This window comes from Theropithecus gelada, chromosome 1, assembly GCF_003255815.1.
Source record: "Theropithecus gelada isolate Dixy chromosome 1, Tgel_1.0, whole genome shotgun sequence".
Lineage (NCBI taxonomy): Eukaryota > Metazoa > Chordata > Mammalia > Primates > Cercopithecidae > Theropithecus > Theropithecus gelada.
Window position 1 is genome coordinate 45,762,214 of NC_037668.1, and position 25,237 is coordinate 45,787,450.

A 25,237-nucleotide genomic window follows, 5' to 3' on the forward strand; every position below is an offset into this window, starting at 1 on the left:
AGCCCAGGGCAGGGAGGTCTCACTGGAAGATTGAGCCACGTGGCTCAGAATTGTGGCCATGGGGTGAGGTCCTCAACTCTTATCACAGTTCCTGCCACAATGCCCATCCTCCATCTTTAGGGCTGGAAGAAAAAAAGTATGCAGGCTGCAGATGTACAGTGTTTGCCACTTTCTCTCACCTCTTCCGAGAGGCTGTAATAGCGTGGTGGTTGTCATGGAGCCCGAAGATTTGGGTTTGAATTCCAGCTCTGTAACTTGCAGCTGTGTGATCTGGCAGGGGACTTCACCTCTTGGTTTGCTCGCAGAAAGTGGGAATCATAATAGTTCCTCTCTCCTAGGAGTGTCGTGGTGATTAAGAGAGTAGATGTATATCATATCAAGTGCTTAGCCCAGTGCCTGGAATGAAGCAGGTGTGGACATCTGAGCCATTGTCACAATGCTACACATGGGCTTGGCTTGCCCTGAGGTCTCCCTTTCCGTGGGGAAAGTTGTCCTCCTGAAGGTGGCCTCCTTGTTTGTCATGCCCCATGGCTGGGATCATCCGGGCTGGATCAGGTTCCCTCTGTGCCCACCCACAGCCCCCCGTCTGCCTACCTAGAGGCTGACTGGTCACCTGAGTGGTGACTGTGTTGGGCATCTCTGTCTCACCCTTACCACTTGTTCCTGGAGGGCCGGGCAATGCCTGGGTCTCTGCTTCCTGGATCCTGGCCCTGGGCCTGCACAGGGTAGGTGGGAGTGAACTGGGGTTGAATAAAAGAGGAAAGAAGGATCCCCGTTGGTCCTTCTGGTCTTGGAGGTTGGACCGGTTGGCTCTGGTCGTGACTTTCTCGGACCAAGTGGGCTCCAGGGCTATCCAGGAGCTTGACCTCTGGCCTAAGTTAGAGGCCACCCTGGAGTGAGCCCTGTGCCTTGCCCCTCACCCTGGAGGCTGGGTCCTGAAGCCTCGGACCATGCAGATCCGCTCTGACTCCAACTTCCAAATTGATCCTCTCCAGGTCGATTCTTGTTTTGTTTTGTTTTGTCTTTTCCTGGAGTGTTGTAACCATTGCGTTCTAGGCAGGGGTCAGGCCCGTGGGCTCCATCTGCTCAGCTTGCCTGCACAATTGAAATCTTCAAACCCATCCTGGCTAGTTTTCTCATTAAGACTATTGGACTGGATTGATCCATTAGATCGATGACTGGACATCAGCCAGCAGGAAGCCGATCAAATGAGCCTGGATGATCAGCCCAGGAATGAGGTTCCCCTTGGAGCAGCAGTGAGGGTCCAGGCCTCTGGGATGGGGCTGGTGGAGGCAGAGGAGTGGGTTAGAGGCCTCACCAGACTGGACTTTGGTGTGGAGAGAGCAGTGTCCCCAAGGTGTGGCTACCAAGGCAAGTGTCCCAGCGTCTGCGTCAGGCATTCCCTGGTGATAGTCGGGGAAACATCACTTGGTGTCTGCAGTGAGTTGAGACTCTTCCCCAGATGGTGGGCCTATTAGGGACTTCTCCAACATATCACTACTGCCATGGCCAACGCTTAGACCCTCCCCTCCCTTTGGGTGGCAAAGTATGTGTGATGGGAAAGCCAATGATGGGTGTTAAGGAAGCCAATGGTTGTTTCCCAGGGCTCTCTTTTTACCAGGAGTCATTTGTTTATGAGGTTGGAAATGGAGGAGTATGGGCACTTAGAACACCATGTCCCAGTGTGTATTTCCCAGATCCTGGCTGCGTAGGATGGTGATGGGGCTTAAAGGGCGGCTAAGCGAACTGTATTCAAATAGGTTTGGAAATGCCAAGTAAATACATTTCAGCATTCATTTCCTGGAGGACCGAAGAGATGAATCATGAATGCCATGACTCTAAAAAGGGGCAGAGGGGCAATGTTGGAGCACAGAAGCCTTCCCTGGGGTGTCTTATAGAAATACATTGAGGCTTTTCTTGGAGGTACCAGCAGGTCCTACCTTCAGGGGAAAATGTGTCCCAAGCAGAAGTGTTTTTGGTTTGGAGGGATCCACTGGAGCCAGGGAGGCAGCCTAACGGGAGATGTTAAAGAGAGGGAAGAAGAGGGTGATCAGCTCCATTCAGCCCTGCAGTCACCATTCACAGAGACCACAGTGTGAACAGCATCCCTCAAAGTTGTGCAACTATAGACCCCAAGGTTCCCTCTTCTGTCTGCTCTCTCCCTGGCCCTGCCCTCATCAGCCCAGCCCCCCGATCAGCTCGTGCCCTTACCATCCCTTTCTCCTCTCTTCTGTAGGCTACCTGACAGTCAACATTGAGCCTCTCCCGCCTGTGGTGGCTGGAGATGCCGTGACCTTGAAGTGTAACTTCAAGACAGATGGGCGCATGCGGGAGATCGTGTGGTACCGGGTAAGTCACCACCACTGCCCCCTCCATGCCCATAGCCAGGACTGATGGGAGGGTCCTCAGAGCCCTCTGGACACCCTCATTGGCGTGGCTATGTCCTCACCCCGACCCAGTCCTGAGCTGTCCTGGGCCTCTGCTGGGTCCCTGTCCTCTGCTGACACCCTCCACGGGGACTAGCCCTCCCTTCTACCCTCAGGATTGATCTGGTTTCCACCTCCTTTGTGCTCCTATTATGCCCCTACTCTCGGGAAACTCCATTAGGCAAAGCAGAAGTTACTGAGAACACCCTGGGCCCTGGGCGCAGTGTAATCACGAAGTGATGTCTGATGGTGGGATTTTGAGCATGAGGCTTTGGATAATGTTTTTGGCAAGGGAGAGAGAAAAACAGGAAGGCTTCTTGCCTTTTGCAAAATCAAATCACTGAGATAGTCTGCCACCTAATCTGACTGCATATAGGACTAATCCTGGTGTCTGGCACCATCTGAGAAGGGAATTGATTACAGATGAGCAGGTACCCACCTGCCCAGGGTCCAGATGTTGGCACCAGGAAGAATAGCTTGCAGTCTTGAGCACAGGTGACCTTTTCAACCACTGAGTGAACTCTTCTTGTGTCTGGATGGGGCATCCCAGTCTTCTATCCCTTTGCCACAAAGGAATTGGGGCTGGGCTGAGAAGATCCAGTGGGCACTGATGCTTTTCTTGCAATGCCATGCTCGAGTGTGCACAGATAGAAGCACCACCATCCTGGGGAAGAACTCCTCTTCCATCATCTAAACGGGGTTGGTAACATATTTTGGTGAAGACTGAGATTGTAAATATTCTCCTGTCTGCCAGACATTCAGTCTTGGTCACAGTTACTCAACTCTGTTGGTTTGGCACCAAACAGCCACAGACAGTGTGTAAATGAAAGGGCACGGCTGTGTGTCAATGAAACTTTACTCATGGGCACCAAAGTCTGAATTTTGTATAAGGTTCATGTGTCATAATTTCTTCTTCTTTTTATTATTTTTTTCAATGATTATAAAAGGTAAAAATGGTTCTTAGCTCGCCGGCTGTACAAAACAGGCTAAATATAGGGTGACTTGGTTCATGGGCTACAGTTTGCAAACCCCTGATCAGAAGCCATGCTTTCCTAATCTTTGTTGTCCTTTCTTCAAATGAAACTAATGGGTAGCACAGTTCTAGAGGGAGTGATGGAGCGTGGAAGAGAGGGCAAGGAAGGTAGGGGGTGGGCACCAAACTGTGATTCGAGATCTAGAGCTGGCTCCTCTGCTCCTTGGAGCTGTCACCACATCTACACACAAAGCATGGAAACTCGGTGTTAGAGGAATCCCTGGGGCATGCGTGCTGTTCATGGTCTTGACTCAGAACAGCTCTCTTCAGTCTCCTTGCTCCTGGTCCAGGTGAGCTTTGAACCAGCCTGTCTTGGCTGCTCTGCTTTGCATTTTTGGTCTCTGATTCATGGTTTGCTTGTTGTGGCTATTTTGTTGGCTGTGATCTGCACTCCTTCTAATCAAAAATCATGGTTCTCTATTTCAGCATTGCAGTCTCTCCTGCTTAGAGTTAATTCTAGTGCCCTCCACCCAAGCTCTCCAGGTAGCCTGGGCCTCACAGGTGTGAATCTGACATCCAGCACCCTAAAAGGTCCCAGCCTTAGGGAAGGGCACCATCCTAGATAGATCAGTGGGCCTAGAGAAAGTCAAGGCATATGTTAAATAGTGCCATGAACTGAATCACTAAGAGACGTATTTACAGGATATGGGAACTGCTTGGCTGACACAGGCTGCGAGCATCTCATTAGCACCTGGCAGAAGGACAGGGATAAATTAACTCCAGCTCACTGCTGACGATGGGACCACATCTCTCCCTCAGCCATCCAATAGATGGGATCAGAGGGAGGGGTGGTGAAAGACAGATAGAAATATGGAGACCCAGTGGAAACAGTTAATGGAGCGAAATGGAAGGAAGCTTGGAGATGGGAAAATAGCAGTGGGCACCTCATTGCCTTCCAAGCTCTTGAAGCAACTGCCCTCCCTCCGGTTTGAAATCGAATGTTACCATAGTCACAGTGGCGAAAATCTCCCCGAAGAGACTCCTGCTGGAGTTATGGGCAATGCTAGTGCCAGGCTGGGCTCAGGTGTAGAAGCCAGAAGCAGGTTTCCCCGTGGCTTGACTTGATGCTCTTGAAGATGGTGAGCAGGACTGGGGCAGGAGGATCCGTGTCCTGGGCTGGACAGACTCTTCATTTTCTTCTCCATCCCCTAGTAGGGAGACTCTCCTCTCTCCCCAACTCTTACTGCCTAACCTTGATGCCACTGATTGTTTTAAGAATCAGTGGCATCTCTTACCAGTGTCAGGCCCTGCATATCGGGCCATGGTAGGCTGCACTAATTAATTTATTTTATTTCATTTCACATCCTTTGACTGAGGGCCTCTGGAGGATGGGTATGCAGATGTATGCAAATCACATGCAAATCACCCACTAGAGCCAAATGCCTGGGCCCTTGTAATTCTGTAGCTGGACGGAGGTGGTGGCTCAGCTGACTGGTTACTGTCCTCAGGTCCCGGGGAGCCCACGTGCCCTGCCTATGATGGGAAGGATGGGGGCAGAGGACGGAAGGAAATTCCAGGGGAGGACTCTGTGTGGCCAGTTTTTGCCTGCTGCTACTCCAGCTTTCCCTAGTGATTGTCTCTCTTCCCAAAGAGGCAGCTGAAGGGAGAGACATAAGAGCCTACCAAGATGGGAGCTCCAGGAGTCAAGGTCAGGGCAGGGCTTCCAGAGGGAATGGGAGGAGGAGCAACAGGAGCTTCAGTCTCCTTCTCCAGCCAGACCCTCCTCTGACCCCTTCCTCGCCTGCCAGATGAACTCCCCACTGCGGCTTCCTTCCCCATCTCCCTCTCCCCACAGTCTGCTCCCCTCCTCCAAGCAGGGAGCTGCCCAGTGCTGTTTGTTTTCTGTACGTGTGTTTGCTTCCCGTCCCAGCTTCCTTTCTCCATCCTCCGTGAATGAGCTTACAGAGCCCGGCTTGGAAGGAAATGAATAGATTACACAGGCCCAGTCAGGACTGTGTCTCCTACCCCGTTAGAAGGAAGAAGCAGGGCATTGTGATGAGGCCGCCACTGCCTGCTTAGCACAGTAGGCACAAAATGGCCCAAAACAAGTGTCAAGCCCAGCAGCCTCCCCTCTGGTCCTAAATACATTATCTTAGCAAAGGGATCATCCTGAGCTGTTAGGAAACATCATGAATGCATTGGATTCTTTGGGTAAATCAGGGCAGCTGATGAAATTGTCTGAAGCCATAGGGATCACCTAACCTTGGAGCTAACAAGACCTCTGGCTGGGTATTTGGGATGGTCTTGCTTGTGGACCCCTCAAGGGAGGGGAAGGAAATTGGGAGGAAGTGGCAAGAGCCTGACCCTTGGGCACTTTACCCCCATGGTCTGGCCAAGTGGGGAGGAGCTCAGACCATTTGTAGAACAAGATGCCAAAACTATGAGAATAAACTCAAGAAAGTATGTGTAATCATAGCCCCTGGGTCTGGATTGTCCAATATGGTAGCCACCAGTCACACGTGGATGTTAACCTTTAAATTAAATCAAATTAATTTTAAAATTCATTTCCTCAGTCAGACTAGCCACATTTCAAGTGCTCACTAGCCACCTATAACTGGTGGTCTCCATATTGGACAAATGAAGTATAGCACATTTCTATCACTGCAGGAAGTTCCACTGGACAGCCTACTCTAGAGCTCTGAGATTTTCTTCTGCAGCTTCTGGAATACACTGTGCTCACCTGACAAGAGAATAGCAGTGAATGCTCATTGAATCAGTTTTCCAGGCAAACTTGCCCTGAAATGATTTTTAGTAAGATGAATCTCATTTGGTAACCCGACATCATTAGATTGTGCGTGTGTGTGTGTGTGCACGCGTGTGTGGTGAGGGAGGGTGAAAAGAGGGAGATGGTCATCATGCTCAAATCACTTCTTTGAAAACATACAGATGTCAAGAGAGTCATCAGTCCTCTGAGGTGCTGGGTATCGTAGTTGTCTATTAAAGCCCTGTTCAACTTGAGGATGCTTTTCTCCATCTCCCTCTGCTTTCTCCACTGTTACATGGGTTCATCTCCCAGATTTGAGTGTCCAGGCTTCATCTTCACAGCTCATGTAGATAAGCTCCAGAGAGCTTTTTTTTTTCTTTTTTTGTTAATAGAGTAGGGGTGCAATTCCATACTTCACCAGTAGGAGGCTGTCACCTAATAACTAATCTACCCTAGCACTTAAGTCAGCTCTTGGTTCGAGAAAATGAATGACAAATAACGTTCTTTACTTAATAATTCCTATTTACATCTCTAACTGGGGACTCATTTATTAATGCTGCTTATACTAATTTGAGTGGCGGACATTGAGCCTTTACAATGTGTGAGCACTAGATCAAGTGCTTTACATACATGATGACATTTCATTTTCATGTTTTCACTGCAAGGTAGGTACTATGATTAATTCTATTTTCCAGATGAAGAAACTGAGGCCATTCGAAGAGACTGTGTCTCAGGTCATGTTGCCTTCCCTGACCTCTCCAGAAAGCTGTAGGCACACCCTCCTCCATGAATCCTCTTTGTGGATCTTTAGTGCTTACCTCATCATGTCAAAATACCTGCCCCTGGACCGTGATCGTCTGAAGAGCGAAGACTATGTCTTTTTTCCTGCTGTATTCTTGGCACCTAGAGCAGAGTCACCTCAGTGAACATTTGCTAGATTAACAAATCTTAGAGCTATAATGTGCACCTGTTGACAGACCATGCTATGTAGCCCACTTCTGTCTCATGTGGGCATTTGTGTAATGTTGATAGTATCTGTTGGTCAGGGGGTGAGGAGTGTGGGTCTTTGGATACTCAGGGGGCTTTGTTAAGTATGAAGGAAAAAGGAACATTTCTTATTAGGAAACACTGTCTAAACTCATTTAGTTGGAGGCCACCTGCCCAGCAGGCAAAGCCGAAGGTCTGTTTATATCATGGAACTCCATTAAACAGCCACAGAGAGCCATGGGAGTTTAACCTTTTACAGCAGTTTTTATCATCCCTCCTTTGTTTTCTCTCCTTCTTTTACAATTTGTTCCCGGGAGTTGCTCTGGGCCCAGGTTACAAGGCCACAGAAAAGAGAGCCAGATAGAGAGAGAAGGAGATCTACAAACAATGATAACATCCCTGCTTTCAGTACCCCCTTATCTCACCATTTTCACCATGTGGGAAGATGTGTACCTGGGTGTGTGTTTTGTGGTGCAGATGATGCAACCTGGCCAGGGTGATCGTCCCCTCTGGGTTCTGCTGGATGCCTCTACAATGAGGACTTGTGGTCGCTTGGGACCATTTGAAAAAGAATTGAGACTAGAGGCTGGGAAGGCTGAGGTAGGAAGAGAGGACTTGGGCATCAGAATACCTGTGTGTGAGTTCTAGTGTTTGACCTTGGGTGGTGACCTAACCTTTCAGCCTTTTAGAAACTTCACCTGAAATTGGGCATGAAAACATGTATTTTGTAAGCTTAAATGAGATAATGTCTGCAACCAAAAGAGCCTGGTGTTTAGCTCACTGTGGCACCTATTCAATGATAGCTATTGTCATTTCATGTCTCTTGATAGCTTACAGGATCTAGAAAAGGAAATTATAGAATAAGAGGGGAAGGTAATTTTGGGGAGGATCACCAGGGTTAAATTCCTTGAATTCCATCCTACCACCTGCATTCCCAAGGGATATGGGCAGAGACAACATTTTAAATGGTTATGCTATTGAACTCACTGGGTTTCAATTCTTGGAAACCCAGTGGCTTAACACAGTTCAGCCATTTCAATGGATTTTAGCTCTCCCTGAAGCAGGGAGTTATTTCAGAATGGCTTTACTATCATTGGCTCTCTCTCAGTCCCAACCCTTGACAATGTTTCATTATTTGAAGCAAAACTGAAAATGATGATCCTAAGGAGACAATACAGTCCAACCATATCATAAGGGCAAGAAGGTAGGTACACTCTCGGGTGACCAAGAGAGACCAGCACCAAGGTCCCAGAGGATGGGACTAGACAACCCCTTTGGACCTTCTTGCTTGGCAGCCACTCAACCTGGCTGCTCCTTGTTACTTCTCTGACCCCACATTCTGATCTTGAATTCACATCTTACAGATATAAGATCTGGAAGAGGATGTGAGTGAGGAAGACAAAAGCCAGGGTTGAACCAACCCAACCTGTCTTGTCTAGGCCTTCCTTCCCCAACCCCCGGCCTTCCAAAGAGCCAGGTTCTCCCTGATGAGGTGTATGCAGTGCTCAATCTTATACCAGTCACATAGGAAGGAAGATAAGTCAGCCAGAGAGGGCCTACCAAAGGACAGCTGATTTTAGAACAAATGCAATAACACATAAAGAGGAAATAAGAAAAAGTTCCCACATCTAATTCCATTGTAATCTGTATTCATCCATTCTCATGCTGCTATAAAGAACTGCCTAATACTGGGTAATTTACAAAGGAAAGAGGTTTAATTAACTCACAATTCTGCAGGGCCAGGGAGGCCTCAGGCAACTTACAATCATGGTGGAAGGGGAAGCAAAGCCGTCCTTCTTCACATGGTGGCAGGGAGGAGAAGTGCCAGCAGGGGAAATGCCAGGTGTTTATAAAACCATCATATCTCGTGAGAACTCACTATCATGAGAATAGCATGGGGAAAACCATCGCCATGATCCAATCGCCTCCCACCGAGTCCCTTTCTCGACACATGGGGATTATGGGAACCACAATTCAAGATGAGATTTGGGTAGGGGCACAGCCAAACCTTATCACAATCCTTTAATGCATCCCCAAGGAAAACTCCACCCCTAACCACAGCTGTTAAGTTGTAACCATCCAGACTCATCATATTGTGCTCTTCCTCCTGGGGATGGGGTGATGGGAGAAACCTTCAGCTCCCTCTAGAGGCCAGAGTGTGAATCACAATCATTGCTGCCCTGATTCTTGGTATTTATTGCAAGTTCTATTGGAAACCGGCAGGGGTCCCTCACTCTGACAGCTCATTAGACTTTTCAGAGGCCACTAAAAATATACTGTTGCCTGAGACTCATTCTACAGTTATTGAATCCGAATTTCCAGGACTGGAGCCTCAGGGCATTTGTACTTTTAACGAGCTCCCCAGATGACAGTGATGCACTCAACCCAGCCAGGGAGCATGTCATGGTGTTTGTGAAACTCTGATAGAGGGAGCTGTTCCATGCACTCATTCAACATTAATTCAACACATATTTATGAAACCAGGATGGTTCTAGGCACTGGGATTTCGCCAAGGAAGAAGACAAGATCCTGTGCTCACACAGTTTACCATGGGGGAGGAGTTAAAAAGATAAACAAATAAGAAAGATACCAGCTAATGATAAGCGCAGTGCATATAATTAAAATCGAGTGGTGGGATAGAAAGGGATTGTGTAGTTAGGAAAAGGCATTTAAGCTGAGATCGCAAAGGCAACAGGAGACCTACCATGCCAAGGGAAGAAGGCAGAACAATCCAGGCAGGGGGGAAACAAATGCAAGACAGTTCTGTGGGAAAAAGCTTTGTATGTTCAAATAACAGAAAGTGCATGTGACTGGAACAAAGTGAATAGAGGGTGATGTTGGAAAAATGGCCTGGGACCGTTCATACCGGGCCCTGTGTTCTAAGGAGCTGAATCTGGAGTTATTCTAAGGGCACCAGGAAGCATTGAGGATTTTAAGCAAAGAAGTTACAGGATCTGGTTTACTTCATTAAAAAGGTCACTTCTGGGTGGAGAATGGATTGCAGAGGAGGTGAGAGACTGGCAGCAGAGGGATCACTTGGAGGTTAGAACAGTTCAGGCAAGAGGCAACAGTGGTTTGATTGAGTACCAGGATGGTGGTAGTGGAGATGATGGGAGGGAAAAGTGTTCTGCTTATGATTTGCAGGTAGAAGCTAAAGGGCTTGCTAACATGTGGAAGGGATGAGAGAAGGGGGGATTCAGGATGACTCCCTGCTTTGGGGTTTCAGCTGGTTTTGCAGGAGCAGTGCTATTTAATGGGACAGGGAGGACAGGACAGGAGAAGCAGGTTGCAGGGTGATATGGTTTGGCTATGTCCCCACCCAAATCTCACCTTGAATTGTAATAATTCCCATGCATCAAGGGTGTGGCCAGGTGGAGATAATTGAATCATGGGGGCAGCTTCCCCCATACTGTTCTCCTGGTAGTGAATAAGCCTCATGAGATCTGATGGTTTTATAAATAGGGGTTCCCCTGCACAAGTTCCTCTTGCCTGCCACCATGTAAGATGTGACTTTGATCCTCATTCGCCTTCCACCATGACTGTGAGGCCTCCTCAGCCATGTGGAACTATGAGTTCATTAAACTCTCCTTTATAAATTACTCAGTCCCAGGTTTGTCTTTATTAGCAGTGTAAGAACAGACTAATACACAGGGACAGGCGTCAGGCACTCTCTGTTGGCCATGTTAAGCTGGGAGTGCCTCCAAGACATCGAGATGGAGCTGCTGCAGCTGCTGTTGAGGCCACAAACCTGGAATTTTGGGGAGAGATGAAGCCTGGAGACTTATACTTGGCACTGTCAGAGAATAGATGGTGCCCAGTGCTAGATCCTTGGGCACTCCAATATTTAGAGACAGAAAAGGAGACCAACAGAGAGGCTGAGAAGGAGGAGGAACAGCCAGCAAGATGTGAAGACAGTGAGGAGAGTGGGGTGTCCTGGATTCCAAGAGAAGAAAGTGGCTTAAGAAATAGAATAGTCAGCTGTCAGCTAGCTGTGTCTCACACTCCAATGAGTGATTTGAGAGCAGAGAAATGACCATGAACTTGGTAGCATATGGAGCCCAATGGGGGCATGGGCAAGGGCAGTTCTTTGGAGGTACTGGGGGCTAAAGCCTAGCTAGAGTGGGTTGAGGGGTGCTTTGAGATCAGCAGTAACACGACCTTGAGATTTTGTCTAGTAAAGAGATTTGACCTTGAACTTCTGAACAAACCTTTGCAAGTAACATAAAGACACAGTTCCTCCTATTGAATCCACTCCTATTCGCAGGTCATTCATAAAATTACAAGCCCATTGTCTTTTCCTACCATCCTTAGCCTTTCAATCTGGAACTGGTGGCAGCCTTGCTCTCCTCCTTGAGAATGTGAAAGTGGCTGCCCAGAGAGTTCAGGGGATTCTAGTGTAATTAAACAAAGCATTTGGTATTTGAAAGAAAGATCCTGCTCTACCATTTAATTAACTCAGTGGCCTTGGACGACAACTATTCCCACAACTTCCTAGGCATGGTACACAGGGCTGAAGGTATAAAGGACAGGTGGCCCTACTTCCCTCGAGGGGAGCGCTTCCCGTCCAGTTGCCTATCATTAAGTTGTTAAGTTCTGTTTCATCATCTGGCCAGTGGGCTTGATGGCACTTTCCCTAAGGATCTCACTAAGATTTGTGCAAAACAGATGAAAAGCCCCACAGACGAGCTGCTTCCATCCCCCGTGGCGCAGGGGAAATAGGCTTCACATATATTACTTCATCCTGTCTTTTCTGCCTGGACAAATCTTACTCATTCTCTCCTCTGTGAAGCCTTCTGACCCCTCTCACCAAAGCAGAATTAAGACATCACCTGCTGTGTTCTCTCAGCATTTTGTACATATTTCGATTAGAGAGACAACACCTGGTAGCTTAGTTATCCATCTTTGCATCTCTTGCAGAGTTTCATTTTTCTGCTTCTCTGATGTGTCATTCATAAAATTACAAGTCCCTTGTCTTTAGCCTTTCAATCTGGAACTGGTAGCAGCCTTGCGCTCCTCCTCGAAAATGTGAAAGTGGCTTCCCAGAGAGTTTAGGGGACTCCAGTGTAATTAAACAATGTGTTTGGTATTTGAAAGAAAGACCCTGTTCTAGCCATTCATTTATGAATGATCTCTGGGCCAGGGATTCAATGTGGGGGCCTCAGGATCCCTAGGAAATATGTGGATGGGCTTCTGAGGGTGCTTAAAATCCCAGAAAGTATGCTTAATATGTTGTGTGTGTTTTTGTAGGAGAAAGGGGATGAATATTTTCAAAGGACTCTGTGACACCCCCATGCCTCAACTGAAAAACCCAGGTACTGCAACAGCAGGTGTGCAGGTGTTCGTTGAGTGTGAAATGTGTAGGGCATCTCATTATCTCCACTCTTGGGTCATCAAGGTCCATATTTAGGATGGCTCTACCAGACCCTGTAGCTACGAGGTTGTGTCAGATGGCCCATGAGTGATCCATGAGCTTCCAAGGACTACAGTGGGAGATGGGGGGTGAGAGGTGCTGTAGTCAACCTCAGGCAAGAAGAGCTGCCGGGTGATTGAGATCTGTCCAGACACCACAGCTCAGTCATCCTGGATTTGTGCACAGATGCCCTTGGACGGGAAGAGGAGATAAGAAGCAGGGTGGTGGGGGAAAGCTGGCTTTGGCCACGCATCACTGCTCTCCCTGGCTTGGTGGGGGAGGGGTTTTTGACCAAACAAATCCATCTTCTCTTGGGGATTAAGATCAGGTTTCTGATAATGGCACTGAGACCACTTCACTGCTCCACGTGGGGTTGATAAGAGCTCTTGGCTTCCCAACTGTTGAGAGGAGGTGCCAACAGTTGAAGTGGACAACCAAATAACATGTTTCATTGGACCACATGCAGAGTCCACCAGTGATGGGCTCCCACATTGGATGGCTGAGAAAGACATAGCATATCTAAGAATAACACACTGGTGGCTCAGCTTACTCTGGAGAGTGTGTCCTCACTTACCAAGAAGAGAAAAGAGCAAGGGCCTGGGGCACAGCATCCTGCTGTGTGACCTTGAAGAAACCACAACCCCTCTCTGAGCTCCAGGATCTTCACAGGTAAAATAAAAGCGTGCAGTGAGATGGTCTCTAAGGAATGTGCAGCCTCTCTCCCACCTTGCAGTCACCTCCTCACTCCGCTATCCTTTCCCCATAAGACTCTGGGCTAATGGAAGAGGTGGGTGCCTCCCAGGTCAGGGCACCCCCCAGGTGAGGCTTGGACAATGCTTTCTCAGGGGGTGAGAGTCCTGGCCTGAGCTACTTCGGGGCCTCCGAGCACATGGAATCCAGAAGCTATATTAAGCCCAAAGTGTAATTTCCAGCAGATTCTCCTGGCTTTCCTATGCCCTGTTGGGTTTAAATGACAAGGGGCTGACTTAACTTGTCAGAAAAGGATTAAAGGTGAACTTCCGCTCCAGCACACCAGTGAAAAAAAAGAACATGACTGAAATGAGGGATGTTTCCCAGAAAACCAGCTCAGGCTCACCCTCCCTCCTAAATCCTTTCTCTCCCTCCTCTCCCCACCTTTTCGTTGTTGGGTGTGAGCTCCCACAGGGCAGGCAGTCTTCCCGTTGCAGACAGGCACAGTCGTGTGCTTTTCTAAAACACATATCTGATCTTACCATGACCGCCCCTCCCTGCCCCACATTTCACAAGAGCTTCTCATCACCTGAAGGACCAAGTTCAAGGTCATTGGCCCAGGATACAAAGTCCTTCTTGATTCAATCTCTGTTGACTGATTTCTTCAGCCTTGCTTCCTACCATGTTCCCAAATGGGCCCACCACTCGAATCATATGGCTGATTTGCAGTTCTCAGAATGTGCCAACGCTCTTTCCCACCTCCGAGCTGGTGCATATGTGCTGCCTCTGCCTGCAATGCCCTTCTCCCCTCCATCTGGTCAACTCCCATTTGCCCTCCAAGACCCAGCTTCAATGTTGCCCCCCGCCCCGCTTCCTGCCACCAGAGGCCTTTCCCCATCCTTTTTTCCCCTTTCAGTCTTCCGCATTCAACTGCCATGACCCAGACTGAGTTAGCTTCTCATAACACTCTCAAAATACTAAGCACGTGACCATATGACTCAACACACTGGACTCGTGTTCATTTTTGCAGCAGATATTTCTTGAGTACCAACTAGTGCCAAGCCTTGGGAATAGAGCACAGAATAAGAACAATGGGCTGGGCACACACAGGCTGTGGCTCATGCCTGTAATCCCAGCACTTTGGGAGGCTGAGAAGGATAGATCGCTTGACCCCAGAAGTTCAAGAACGCCCTGGGCAACATGACAAAACCCCATCTCTATAAAAACACAAAAAAATTAGCCAGGTATGGTGGTGCTCACACCGGTAGTCCCAGCTACTCAAGAGGCTGAGGTGGGAGATAGATTGAGCTCAGGAGGTCAAAGCTGCCGTGAACTGTGATTGCACCGCTGCACTCCAGCCTGGAGGACAGAATGAGATCCTGTCTCTGTCTCAAAAACAAAAACAAAGGAACCCAAAACAAATAAGTAAAACAATGTAGCCCTGTTTTTTATGGAGCTTGTAGTTAGGTGGGAGGAAAACAGGTATTACATGAAAGATAGTCAAATGAATGCCTCTTTCAAATTGTGGTCACTGCCCTGACAGAGAAAGACAGGTGTCTGCTAGCTGAGAGCTCATAATGGGAGATGAACTGTAATAGTTGCATGTCTCTCTCCCAGAATGCAAACCCTTTGCTGGCAGGGACCAGGTGTCTGTTTGTCTTTCTCTCCTGAGTATCTAGCATGATGCTGAGCACATAGCTTAGAGGATGGATGGATGGATGGATGGATGGATGGATGGATGGATGGATGGATAGATGGATGGGTGGATGGATAGATGGATAGATGGATGGATGGATGGATGGGTGGATGGATGGATGGATGAATTGATGGGTGAGTGGGTGAATGAATGGATGGATGGATGGATGGATGGATGGATGGATGGATAGATGGATGGGTGGATGGATGCATGGATAGATGGATGGATGAATGGATGGATGGATGAATTGATGGGTGAGTGGGTGGATGAATGGATGGATGGATGGATGGATGGATGGATGGATGGATGGATGGATGGATGGATGGATGGATGGATGGGGTGGGTGGATGGATGGGTGGGTGGATGGATATCTTATGTGGCCTTGAGGGTCACAGAGGTAAACTTGTAGTTCATGAGGTAAATACTTTTCCCACAACTGGAGCTTTTCAACCATGGATGGGCTGTCTTAAGGACTGGTGGACTTCCTAACCCTGGAGATGCCTAAGCAAATGGCATGGCCACCTGTCAAAACTGCAATAGGAAGTAATCCTGGGCCCAGTGCACCCAGAACTATTGACCCTATTTGGTTCAGCTCTGAATTCTGTTCTGCCTCAAGCTCAGCTGCGCAGCCATGACATCATGACAAGGGGTAGGAGCAGAGCATCCAGCCAACCTGCATAGTTAGGATTGAGTTTGGGAATTCTGCGGAAACCAGGCATCAGAAAGTTCCAGATTCCCCAGGAGTGGGGTTATGTGAGTGTTCTGGGAAGCAGACACATGTGGCTGTAAATGTCCAGAGAAAGCGCCCCACCCTTGAGTGAACATTCAAAGGTGAGGCCAGGGGACACCTGGGAGCTGAGAGGAGGGGGAGGATGCAAAGGAATTTTGTAACTTCCAGAAGTCCACTCCACAACTTATGGCCTTATACAAAGCATCTCTGTCCGTGCTACCCCGCTTTAAACACATCAGTGAAGCCTCTCCATGGTTCTTAGGATACGGACCAATATCCGTAGTGTTGCCATAGAGGACCCTGCATTGTCTGGACTCTGCCTGCCCCTGGAGGCTCCTCTACCAGTGTGCACCCTAAGTGAAGATTCTGGGGATATCAGAGACCTCAGAGAGCCTTGAGAGAAGGAAGTGGAAGGATTAGAGTCAGGGAGACTGAGGTTAGGTGAGGTTAAGCAACTTGCTCAAAGTCATGCTGCTAGACAGTGGTTGAGTCAAACTTCAAACCCCAACTCTCTGACTCCAAAGCTCAGCTCTTCCTGTTAGGTCCCATTGAAGGCCGTAAATACCCTGTTAGGGGTGGGAGGGATTTTCCCCCGAGTGATGGGCAGCATGAGGACTGGACCCTCGAATGCACTGTATCCCTCTGGCTTGGGGAGCCTGTGGCAGGTAAGACAAGTCTTCCTCCCATCTCTTCCTCATATCATCATGAATGCCACCACCGTAGCACAGGTCAGGCGCTGCGCTAGGTACGTTACAGAAATCACCTCACTGAATCCACACAGGAATCACAAGATGCTGGTACAATTGTCCAGCTTAGGGTTGGGGACGTTGAGGCTCAGAGAAGTTAACTAACTGGCCCCAAGTCTTGCAGATGGTAAGGTGCAAGGGGTTTGTCTGACTCCCCTTAAAGCAGCCCAACCTTCTCACTCCAAGCTGATGGGGTGGCCTGGATCCCCCTTTGGGAAGCTCTGTGGCCTCCTCTGTGGGGGAGAGATGGAGATGGCCTGTGGGGCAGAGGAGCCTCTGGACCTGGTTGCTTCTGGCTGTCCTCATCATCACCCTGCCGGAGCCACCTGTCTGCAGAAGTGCAGCGGCACAGATCCACACAGACAGAGGCTGTCAACACCAAATGAGGACTTGAGGGAAAACAGTTTCCACCCCGCAGAGATGACACAGGCAGCACGGTTCACCTACTCCAAGATGACACAGGCAGCACGGTTCACCTATTCTCAGCACAGCGGAGCAGACAGGTGTAAGGAAGGGACCCTTCTCTCCCACGCTGCCTCCCTGTGTGCCCCTCCCAAGCTGGACTCTCTTTTGGTGAATGGTGGAAAATGTGCAGCAAAACTGTCCATGGCCAAGGCTGCTTCCAGGCATGGCACACAGACCTCAGGAATCCCATTAATAAGAGGGATGGCTTCTGAATTGGATACCATTCTTCAAGAAACGAAGTTGTATTATTATTATTTTATTATTTTTGCAAAGTGGTGGAGTAACTCAAATGAGTCTAAACAAGTATTGTCAAGTACTGGTTCTTGGGGGACCTGCTGTAATGGCTATAATAGTCATTTCAATTGGCACATTAATTATATGGGAGCAGGTGCTTCTAAAATAATTGAGGGTGTAAGAAGGCTGTTTATTTCCTTACATGCTTTAAACATTCCCCTTCAACCCTGTTTATTCTATGAATATCAAGTCATGCAAGGCCCGTTCTTTGGAGACAGAGAAGTGAAGCCTGTCTGAAATCGCAGGTTCTAATTCAGAGAAGTCTCCAGTTTATTTATTCATCCCTTCATCCTTCCAGGTGGAGAACTAGCACCTTTCAGAAAACCTTGGCAAGGCCTTGGCTGCAGCATAGACATGCCATCCCTGGCTCACACTCTGCTGGAGGGGACAGGTGTCATGTGACCTGCACCCTGGTCTGGAGCTATTCAGGAGTGAGGAGAGGACAGCGGGCATGGCAAGTAGAGGCGAGAGCAGGTGCAAAGGCCTGAGGGGTGCCCATCTGACTCCCATCAGGCACTCAGTGAAGGGGCAGGAAGAGGGGAGGCAGGAGGAGGAGGCTGAGAGCAATCAGGGATCTATGCCAAGTCTGGGGTGCCCTGCAATGGAGCTTGAGCTATATCCAAGGGAAACAGTCAAGAAATTTTAAACGTGAAAGCATCATCAAACGATTTTAGGAAGCTCTGGACCCCTCCCTAGAGGTGTCTGATGAGCATCTCAGAGTTAACATGGCCAAAGCAAAGCTCTGCATTTCTCCCCTAAACCTACCCCTCCCTTAGTCTTCTCCACCTCAGCAAATGGCATCACCATCCACCAATTTCCGACGTGAAAAATCTAGGGAGTCTCTCCTGCCACCTCCCGTTCCTTGCCCCTGCCCACTCCCGGCACCTCTTCCATCGGATCCATTCTAAAAGACAAGCCCTGAACCCACTACCTTTTCCCCATTCCTGGGCCTCCACACCAGCTGAACCCTCTATCCAAGTCAGCACCCTCCTGATCACACTCCCTGCTTCCACTCTTGTCCCCTCAGCCGCCAAATCCAGTGTTCACCAAGCAGCCAGAGTAACCTTTTGAAATCAGAACAGTCTTATCGTTCCTCAGCTTTGCCTGATACTCAACAATGAAACCCAGGAGGCACCACCCGGTCTGGCGCTGCCCCTTTCTGGCCTCGCCCACTCCACTACCTCCCACCACACCATCTCATTTGGGTTCTGTAAACAGGAGTCAGCCCACACCTCCAGATCCCCGATGTGCAGCCCCTGTGTTGGGTGCTGCTGGGATTTCAAAGATGAGCAGCATGAACCCTGAGGAGTGAGCATATGGACCAGCAGTGAAGACGCTGCTTTGCCAAGGTGCCTCTAGAGACAGAAAGATCCAAGACCATCTCCTGCCTCCACCTCTTCCTCTGTCACCTCTCCCACTCTCCATAACTGTGTCTGTAAAATGGGATGGCGATAACAGCACTGACCTCGTGGGAGGGCCGTGACAGCAACCATGCAGCGAAGTGTGCCTGGAACAGTCCAGATGGCACTAGTTATCTGAGGGTGACTGTTAAGAGCAACCCTTGTTCAGCTTCAAAAGTGCCTGATTTGGACAATAAATGACACTTGCCAAAGCAGCATTCTGGAAGCGCTTTGCAAACGTCAGTTCTCAGGATGGTGCTCTAGTTCTCTGTGCACACAGACTACAGGACAGATTCAAGGGCAGCGCTCCATGCATTGCCCCCAGTCGGGAAGTTACTTAAGCTACCACTCTGGGCTGTGGTAGGAAAGAGGGACGGAGCCCTAGTCTGCCAGATGAAAAGAGGGCTGACTTTGGAATTCACCTCCTTCTCCCTTTCCACCATGGACCATGGGCCTTGATCCTACCCAGCTGTTAGGCTGAGATGGGCAGGACAGGAATCACAGTTTAAGGAGCTGTTGCAGGTGATGCTGGATGGTCCTTTCTCTGTGTCCAAAAGCACGTGAAGGAAAGGCAACCCAGTCACCCAGGAGTGGACTCAATACCAGAACAATGGATCCCTTGAAGAAGTCCAGCTGCATTGCCGACCTATGTGGCCTTTCCAAACTGTGCCGCACGTAGAGCCTGTTGCTTCATCTTTCAGCAAACAGTTATTGAGAGCCCACCGTGTCTCAGGCCTGATGCTGGATGCTGCCACAGAGGCCACTGCCCTAGTGGAATAAAGGAAACTGGTAATTGTACATTGATCTTCTATGCAGACATCTTAATGGCACTTATCAGTGCTAATAGATTTTTTTATTTTGATCTTTTGCATTTTTATGTGAAAATATTATCTGCAAATAATAATAATATTTCTCTTCTCTTTCAATGCCTGAGAGACAGCATTTTTAAGGTATAAAAATGTATATCCTGGAACCAGATCACTTGGATTCAAATTCCAGCATTGCCACTTAGAAGCTGTGTGACTTTGATCAAGTTACTTAACCTCTCTGTGCTCCAGTTTCCTCATCTCATGTAATGAGCTTAGGACAGTGCCTGATGCTTTATAAATATTGGTGGGGTTATACTTATTGAACTTATTATAATTTATTGCCTTATTCCATTGTCTAAAATTTCCAGAATGCTTGTAAAAAAAGGTTTCCCTGTCTTATTCCTAGTTTTCATAGGAATGGATTTATAATTTTAACATTGCATATGATACTTCCTGCTGGTTTCTGATAAATATTCTGTTGTGTTATGAATAGAAAGGTTGCTTCTATTCCAATTTCACCTAGAATTTTTATAAAGAAAAATTAATTAAATGCTTCTTAAAAATCTATTGAAATAATCATATGGTTTTTCTCCTTTAATTTACTAATGTAATGAATTATGTTGATGTTTTTCCTAATATTGAGCCTCCATTGGGTTTTTATAATTTCTTTAAACAAATAGCTTGTGTACCAAATTAAAATAACTCTCAAGTATTTATTTTTTATTATTATAAATGGGATCTTTTTCATTGGATTTTCTGTGGGTCTCTGGGATGTAAGAATGCAATTGATTTTTTGTGGCTTTATCTCGCATCCTACAAATTAGATGAATTCATTTTTTTTCTCTTTAATAAGCATGTGGTGCTTTCTCTGAATTGTCTAGGCATCCAGTCTCCCCAGCTGATATTTTTGTTTCCTTCTTCCCTGTATTTTCAGATCTATTGCATTAAGCAACGAGCAAGCATGTGTGGAGTGCCTACTATGTGCCAGGCACTGAGCTAGGATCTGCTTCCTCTGCTGCTGTTGCTGCTGCTTGGCGGGGTGGGGTGGTTGGAGTACCCTCCTCAGCTGGAATATTGACAGCAGGGGCCTTGTGAGGGAATGAATCCCAGGAGGTCCCAAACCACTTACACAGATCAGAATTCAAACACATTAACCCTCAGGTCGGGCTGCCTCCTGACTGATGACTCTCCCCTTCAAGGGGCAGGGGTAATTAACCTTGACCCGGAAGGGGAAACCAAAACTTGGGAATGCAGCAGTCATTTCTGGCCTGGAGGTGAAGATAGATGCCGTTACCCTGCAACCTGACCTTGAACGGTCCAGCTCTCTGCCCTTCTTTTTGTTCCTGCATCTGGGACTTGCTGGTATTAAACAGGAGTGAAAGTCCCAGTTATAGTTTGTTTCTGTTGAGCAGCATCCCGGCTCTGGGGGGCATGAGATGACACAGCAGCATGCTGCCCTCCCAGGCTCTCCCCGAGTCTGTGAATGAGGCCCTCCTGCTTCCTGGGTGAACGTCACTAAGATGCTGATGGCATCTCAGTGCCCAGCAGGCCCCCCTCACTGCCTGGCATGCCTCTTGCTGCCTTAGGTCCCACATTCTCCTGCCTATAGATTTGCTCTTGGTTTTTGAGCTAATTACTCCGTCTCATCACTGCACTGACTCTTCCCAGCATCTGACACCCCTATGAGCGTGTATCTTGTAATCTCCCTTCACCTAACGCAAGTCAGCTTAATTATCCGTGTGGAACTTAGGACTCCAGCCTCCAGGCTCGTACTCTGCAATTATTTCTGTGGTCGTGTCCCCTCTGGCTTCCTGCAAAGATGGCAGCTGGTGTCTTGCTGTGGAGTCCCTGGAGTTACACCCTACACAGGGTGCCTGACTGAGAAGGCAGAGGGAACTAGCTCAGTATGTGCTGTAATCTCCAAACTCCATGCTTGAGACGTCTTTTATTAATTCACACAATTGCAGTGTGGTTTGTGGCAACCTGTCTAGCATACCCTGGTGGCACCAAAGAGTTGCCCTGTCCACACCAATGACAGGCTTGGGAGCCTCCCAGGATCCCGGGAAGTCTTCAGGCTCTGCACCCTGCCCCAAGCTCTTGGCAGATTCTGTGAAGCTCAACATGTCTGAGTTTGGAAGCTGCTTCGGACTCAGGGAGAAGAGAGCAAATCTTTCTTGATTATTCATGCCGAGCCAGGCACTAAGCTAAGAGCTCTCCATGTATCACTGGAAGGAGGAACTACGAGTAGCTCCATTGTATAGACAAGAAAACTGAGGCACAGAGACGTGATGTGAATTCCCAAAAGTTGCAGAGCTGGAATTTTTTTTTTTTTTTTTTTTGAGACGGAGTCTTGTTCTGTCACCCAGGCTGGAGTGCAGTGGCACGATCTCAGCAGAGCTGGAATTTGAACCCAGTCCTTCTAACTCCAGAGTGTTGGTCTACCCATTTTCTTCTTCCCTTGAGATGGTCAGGGGATGCGATTCTTCCACTTCACAGAGGCTGCCAGCCTTGATGACCGCAGGATGGGGCCAGCTCTGTCAGGCTTCTGGAGGTAAAACTGGGTGTCTGACCAGTGCTGGGGCTGAAGGAGCAGGTACATCCCCTTCCTCCCATGGGACATCAACTCCCTCATTGCCCTGGGACCTGCCGCCAGCCTCATCCACCACCTGTCTTTGTTGCCCTGGGTGATGGCAGGGAATGAGGGCGCCATCCTTTGAGTGTGAGCTTCTGGGGCTCTTACACTCAAAGCATCAGAGATGAACGTGGCAGGGGAGTGCCCAGCAGGAACCACGGGCCAGGAAGCAGCCCATCCTCAGAGGTGGCAGGTCGCTGGCCTGTCAAAGCCTCTATTCCCTTATCTGCAAAACGAGGGAAGTAACACTTCTGGATGGGATATTGCGGGGAGAAAATGACATCATTTTGGCAAGGGCTGGCAGATCATATCAATGCCAATAACAAGCTACTGTTTATTGAGCACTGACTACAGACCAAACGCTGTCTAAGCACTTCACATGTATCGGCTTCTTTAATCCCCATGGCAACCCTATGGGTAGGTACTGTCATTGTCCCCATTTTATAGACGAGGAGACAGAGGCACAGAAAGGCAATCGTTTGCTCAAGATCCCACAGGATTTGAAGTGGGATTCAAACTCTGGTGATTTGACTTCTTCGTCTACACTCTCATTTAGTACCTTCTTCAAAATGTTAATTCCTCCTCCAAACTCCAGCCCCCCCGACACACAGTCTGCCCAGGCAAATAAAGCCATTAGCTATAGGTGTGAACAATCCAGTAAAAAAGCCCAGGGATTAAAGAATCTACACTGGCAAGGATAGAAGCGTCTACACTGCAATGAGGATTTTTCCTCTAGTGCTGGAGAGAAATGTGCACTTAACACCACCAAAGGAGATGCAATCAGGTTTTGGGGATTATAAATGTTCCCCTAAGCTGAGCCTCTGCCTCTCCTTCCCTTTTGTTTCTTCAGCACTCCCCACAAGAGGCTGTGTACATAGCGGAAGCCTGGCCAATGCTAGCTAACTGGACTCTGAAGGGAGACACTGCAACTCATTTCGAGCTGCCAGAATTAACCCCTCTGTACATCTCAAAACTTTGCACAGCATAGCGGGGGCTTTGGGCAACCTGTTGGAGGTTGATTTCTGTGAGCTGGTGAAATTCTGTGGCGTGATTGATAGATTGCCTTTGCAGAAAAAGAATGCTGGGATTTTCCATTAGAACAGGGCGGCTTGCTGTTGTGGCTTTCTAGAAGGTCAGAGGGTAGGAGCTGGGAAAATGCTACCCAAGCAGACAGACAGTCTCCTTCTTGGGGCCTTGAGAGATTCATTCAATGTGTTCATTTCGTGCCTGCCGTGGTGCTTAGGAGGCAGATATTGATAAGATAATATCTGACAATTCCACACGGCGAGTTCTCCAGTGCAAGGTACTCTGGGTGAAAATCCTTCATTCCTCCAACATTCCCATGCCATTCCTTTACTTAGCAAATAGTTACCAGGCCCCTACAGGGGTGTCAGGCCCTGTGCTAACTGCTAAATACAGTATTTAGTGCTAAGACTAAATATAGTGTTGAACGAGTTAGGCAAGTTCTCTCTGCACCCAAGGAGCTTACATCCTGTGGGGATGCAGAGGGAGTAGGCCTGAACTGTTTGATAAGTGATGGAGGGGTACATAGAATGGACCCCCCCCCAAGCCAGACTCGAGTGGTCAAGGTTAGTTTGGCAGGGGAAGAAAAGTATACGCTAAGGTTTGAAGAATGAGCAGAACCTCGCTGGGAGCCTGTGCAGGCCTTCTAAAATGAGAGAAAGAGTGACACACTCACCCACATTAAACTGGATCATGCAGTTGGAGGCCAGACAGGGAGGAGGAAAGGAATGGATAGCAGCCAGAGAGGCAGGCAGGACCCAGATCAGGTATTCACCTTGGTGAGATGCTTGAACCTTACCCGGAGAACAAGGGGGGCCACCCTTCTTAAGCAGAGGAGCAGCATGGTCTCATCTGCTCGCTAGCTGTGAGGTCCTTGAACTAGGATTAGGGGAGGGTGGGAGGTGTAAGGACAGGGCAGGGGCTCCAGGTTGAGGGCAGCTGCAGCCATCCAGGTGACAGCAATGGCAGCCCAAGTTAGGGGATAGGCAGTTGGGGGTGGATCATGGGCAATGGGTGGGTGGCCTGGTGCCTGCTAGACACACCGCACAGTGAACAGATGGTTGAGTGAGAACATGGAGGCTGCTTCACCAGATGCAGAAGGTGAGGGAGAGGGAAAGGTGGTGTGGGCAGGGCAGCTGTACGTGTAAAAGCAGTGTGGGCATTGGGGGCGTCCTCTCTGGGCTTGGAGAGCTCAGCCGGCACAGTTAGATGGCCGCCCTGAATGAAGCCCAAACCCAGTTTTGCCCCCGTGGTGTCTCTCACCCCGCTGTGCCTATAAATCTCTCTGGCTGGGGCCAGAGGAATGGCCCAGAGCCATGTAGCAAGAGAAGTTTCAGTTTTTCAAATAACACCTGCCAACAGTTGCTCTGATTCTAGATGCTAGGTTTTGCCTCCCTTTCCCCTACTGACCCACAGTTGTGGATGGGAAACCCACTGGCGCGGGTGCTGGCAACAGTCAGAAACTGCACCCTAGGCCCTGGCTCCGGACCACCTTCCCTTTGTGTGTCCTCAGCCTCATTTCCTGTTGCCAGGGGAGGCATTGGCAGGATCTGACTCTGCTGCTGGCTCTGCTATGAGGCAGGCTGCTCCCCTCCTTTCCCTGGGGAGAGAGGTGTGGACACGGAGGAGGCAGATGGGGCCCCAGTGCCCAACATGGTCTCTGTGTCTCTGTCTCTCTCTTTCTCCTCCCCTCCCTCCTCCCTCCCCACTACCCTCCCTCCCTCCCTCCCTCTGCTGCTCTCTCTTAGCTCAATTTGTACAGGCTTTGCAGAGACCCCAGGGAATTCGCATGTGTATTGCTTTGTAAATGTTCTTATGATGCTCTCAGATGTCAGGGCTGTGTCTTCAGCATCAGTTTGGGAGTTCCTTCAGGAGCAAATGACTGCATCTCCCTCATCAGACTGGGAACCCCTGAAGCCAAGGGCTGAATAAAGAGAAATTACTAAAAACAGAGTACGTGCTTTTGCACATACCGCTGCCCCTGCCCACACCACCTTTCCCTCTCCCTCACCTTCTGCATCTGGTGAAGCAGCCTCCATGTTTTCACTCAGCCATCTGTTCACTGTGCGGTGTGTCTAACACGCACCTGGCCACCCACCCATCGCCCATTGCTGTCTCTCCCTCTCTTCTTTGTGCTGTCTCATAAAGAGACATGTAATTAAAATACCTTCAGATATTATATGGCGAAAATT

At 48.8% G+C, this 25,237-nt stretch overlaps 1 protein-coding gene across 1 annotated transcript in view; it reads left to right on the plus strand.

Annotated features, from left to right (window-relative positions):
• The window catches only part of IGSF21 (immunoglobin superfamily member 21), a 273,116-nt gene that overhangs the window by 115,309 nt on the left and 132,570 nt on the right, over nucleotides 1–25,237 (plus strand). The window contains exon 2 of the mRNA XM_025389584.1: nucleotides 2,237–2,349. Within this exon, the coding sequence (XP_025245369.1) occupies nucleotides 2,237–2,349 (113 nt within the window). The remainder of the gene's footprint in view (nucleotides 1–2,236; nucleotides 2,350–25,237) is intronic.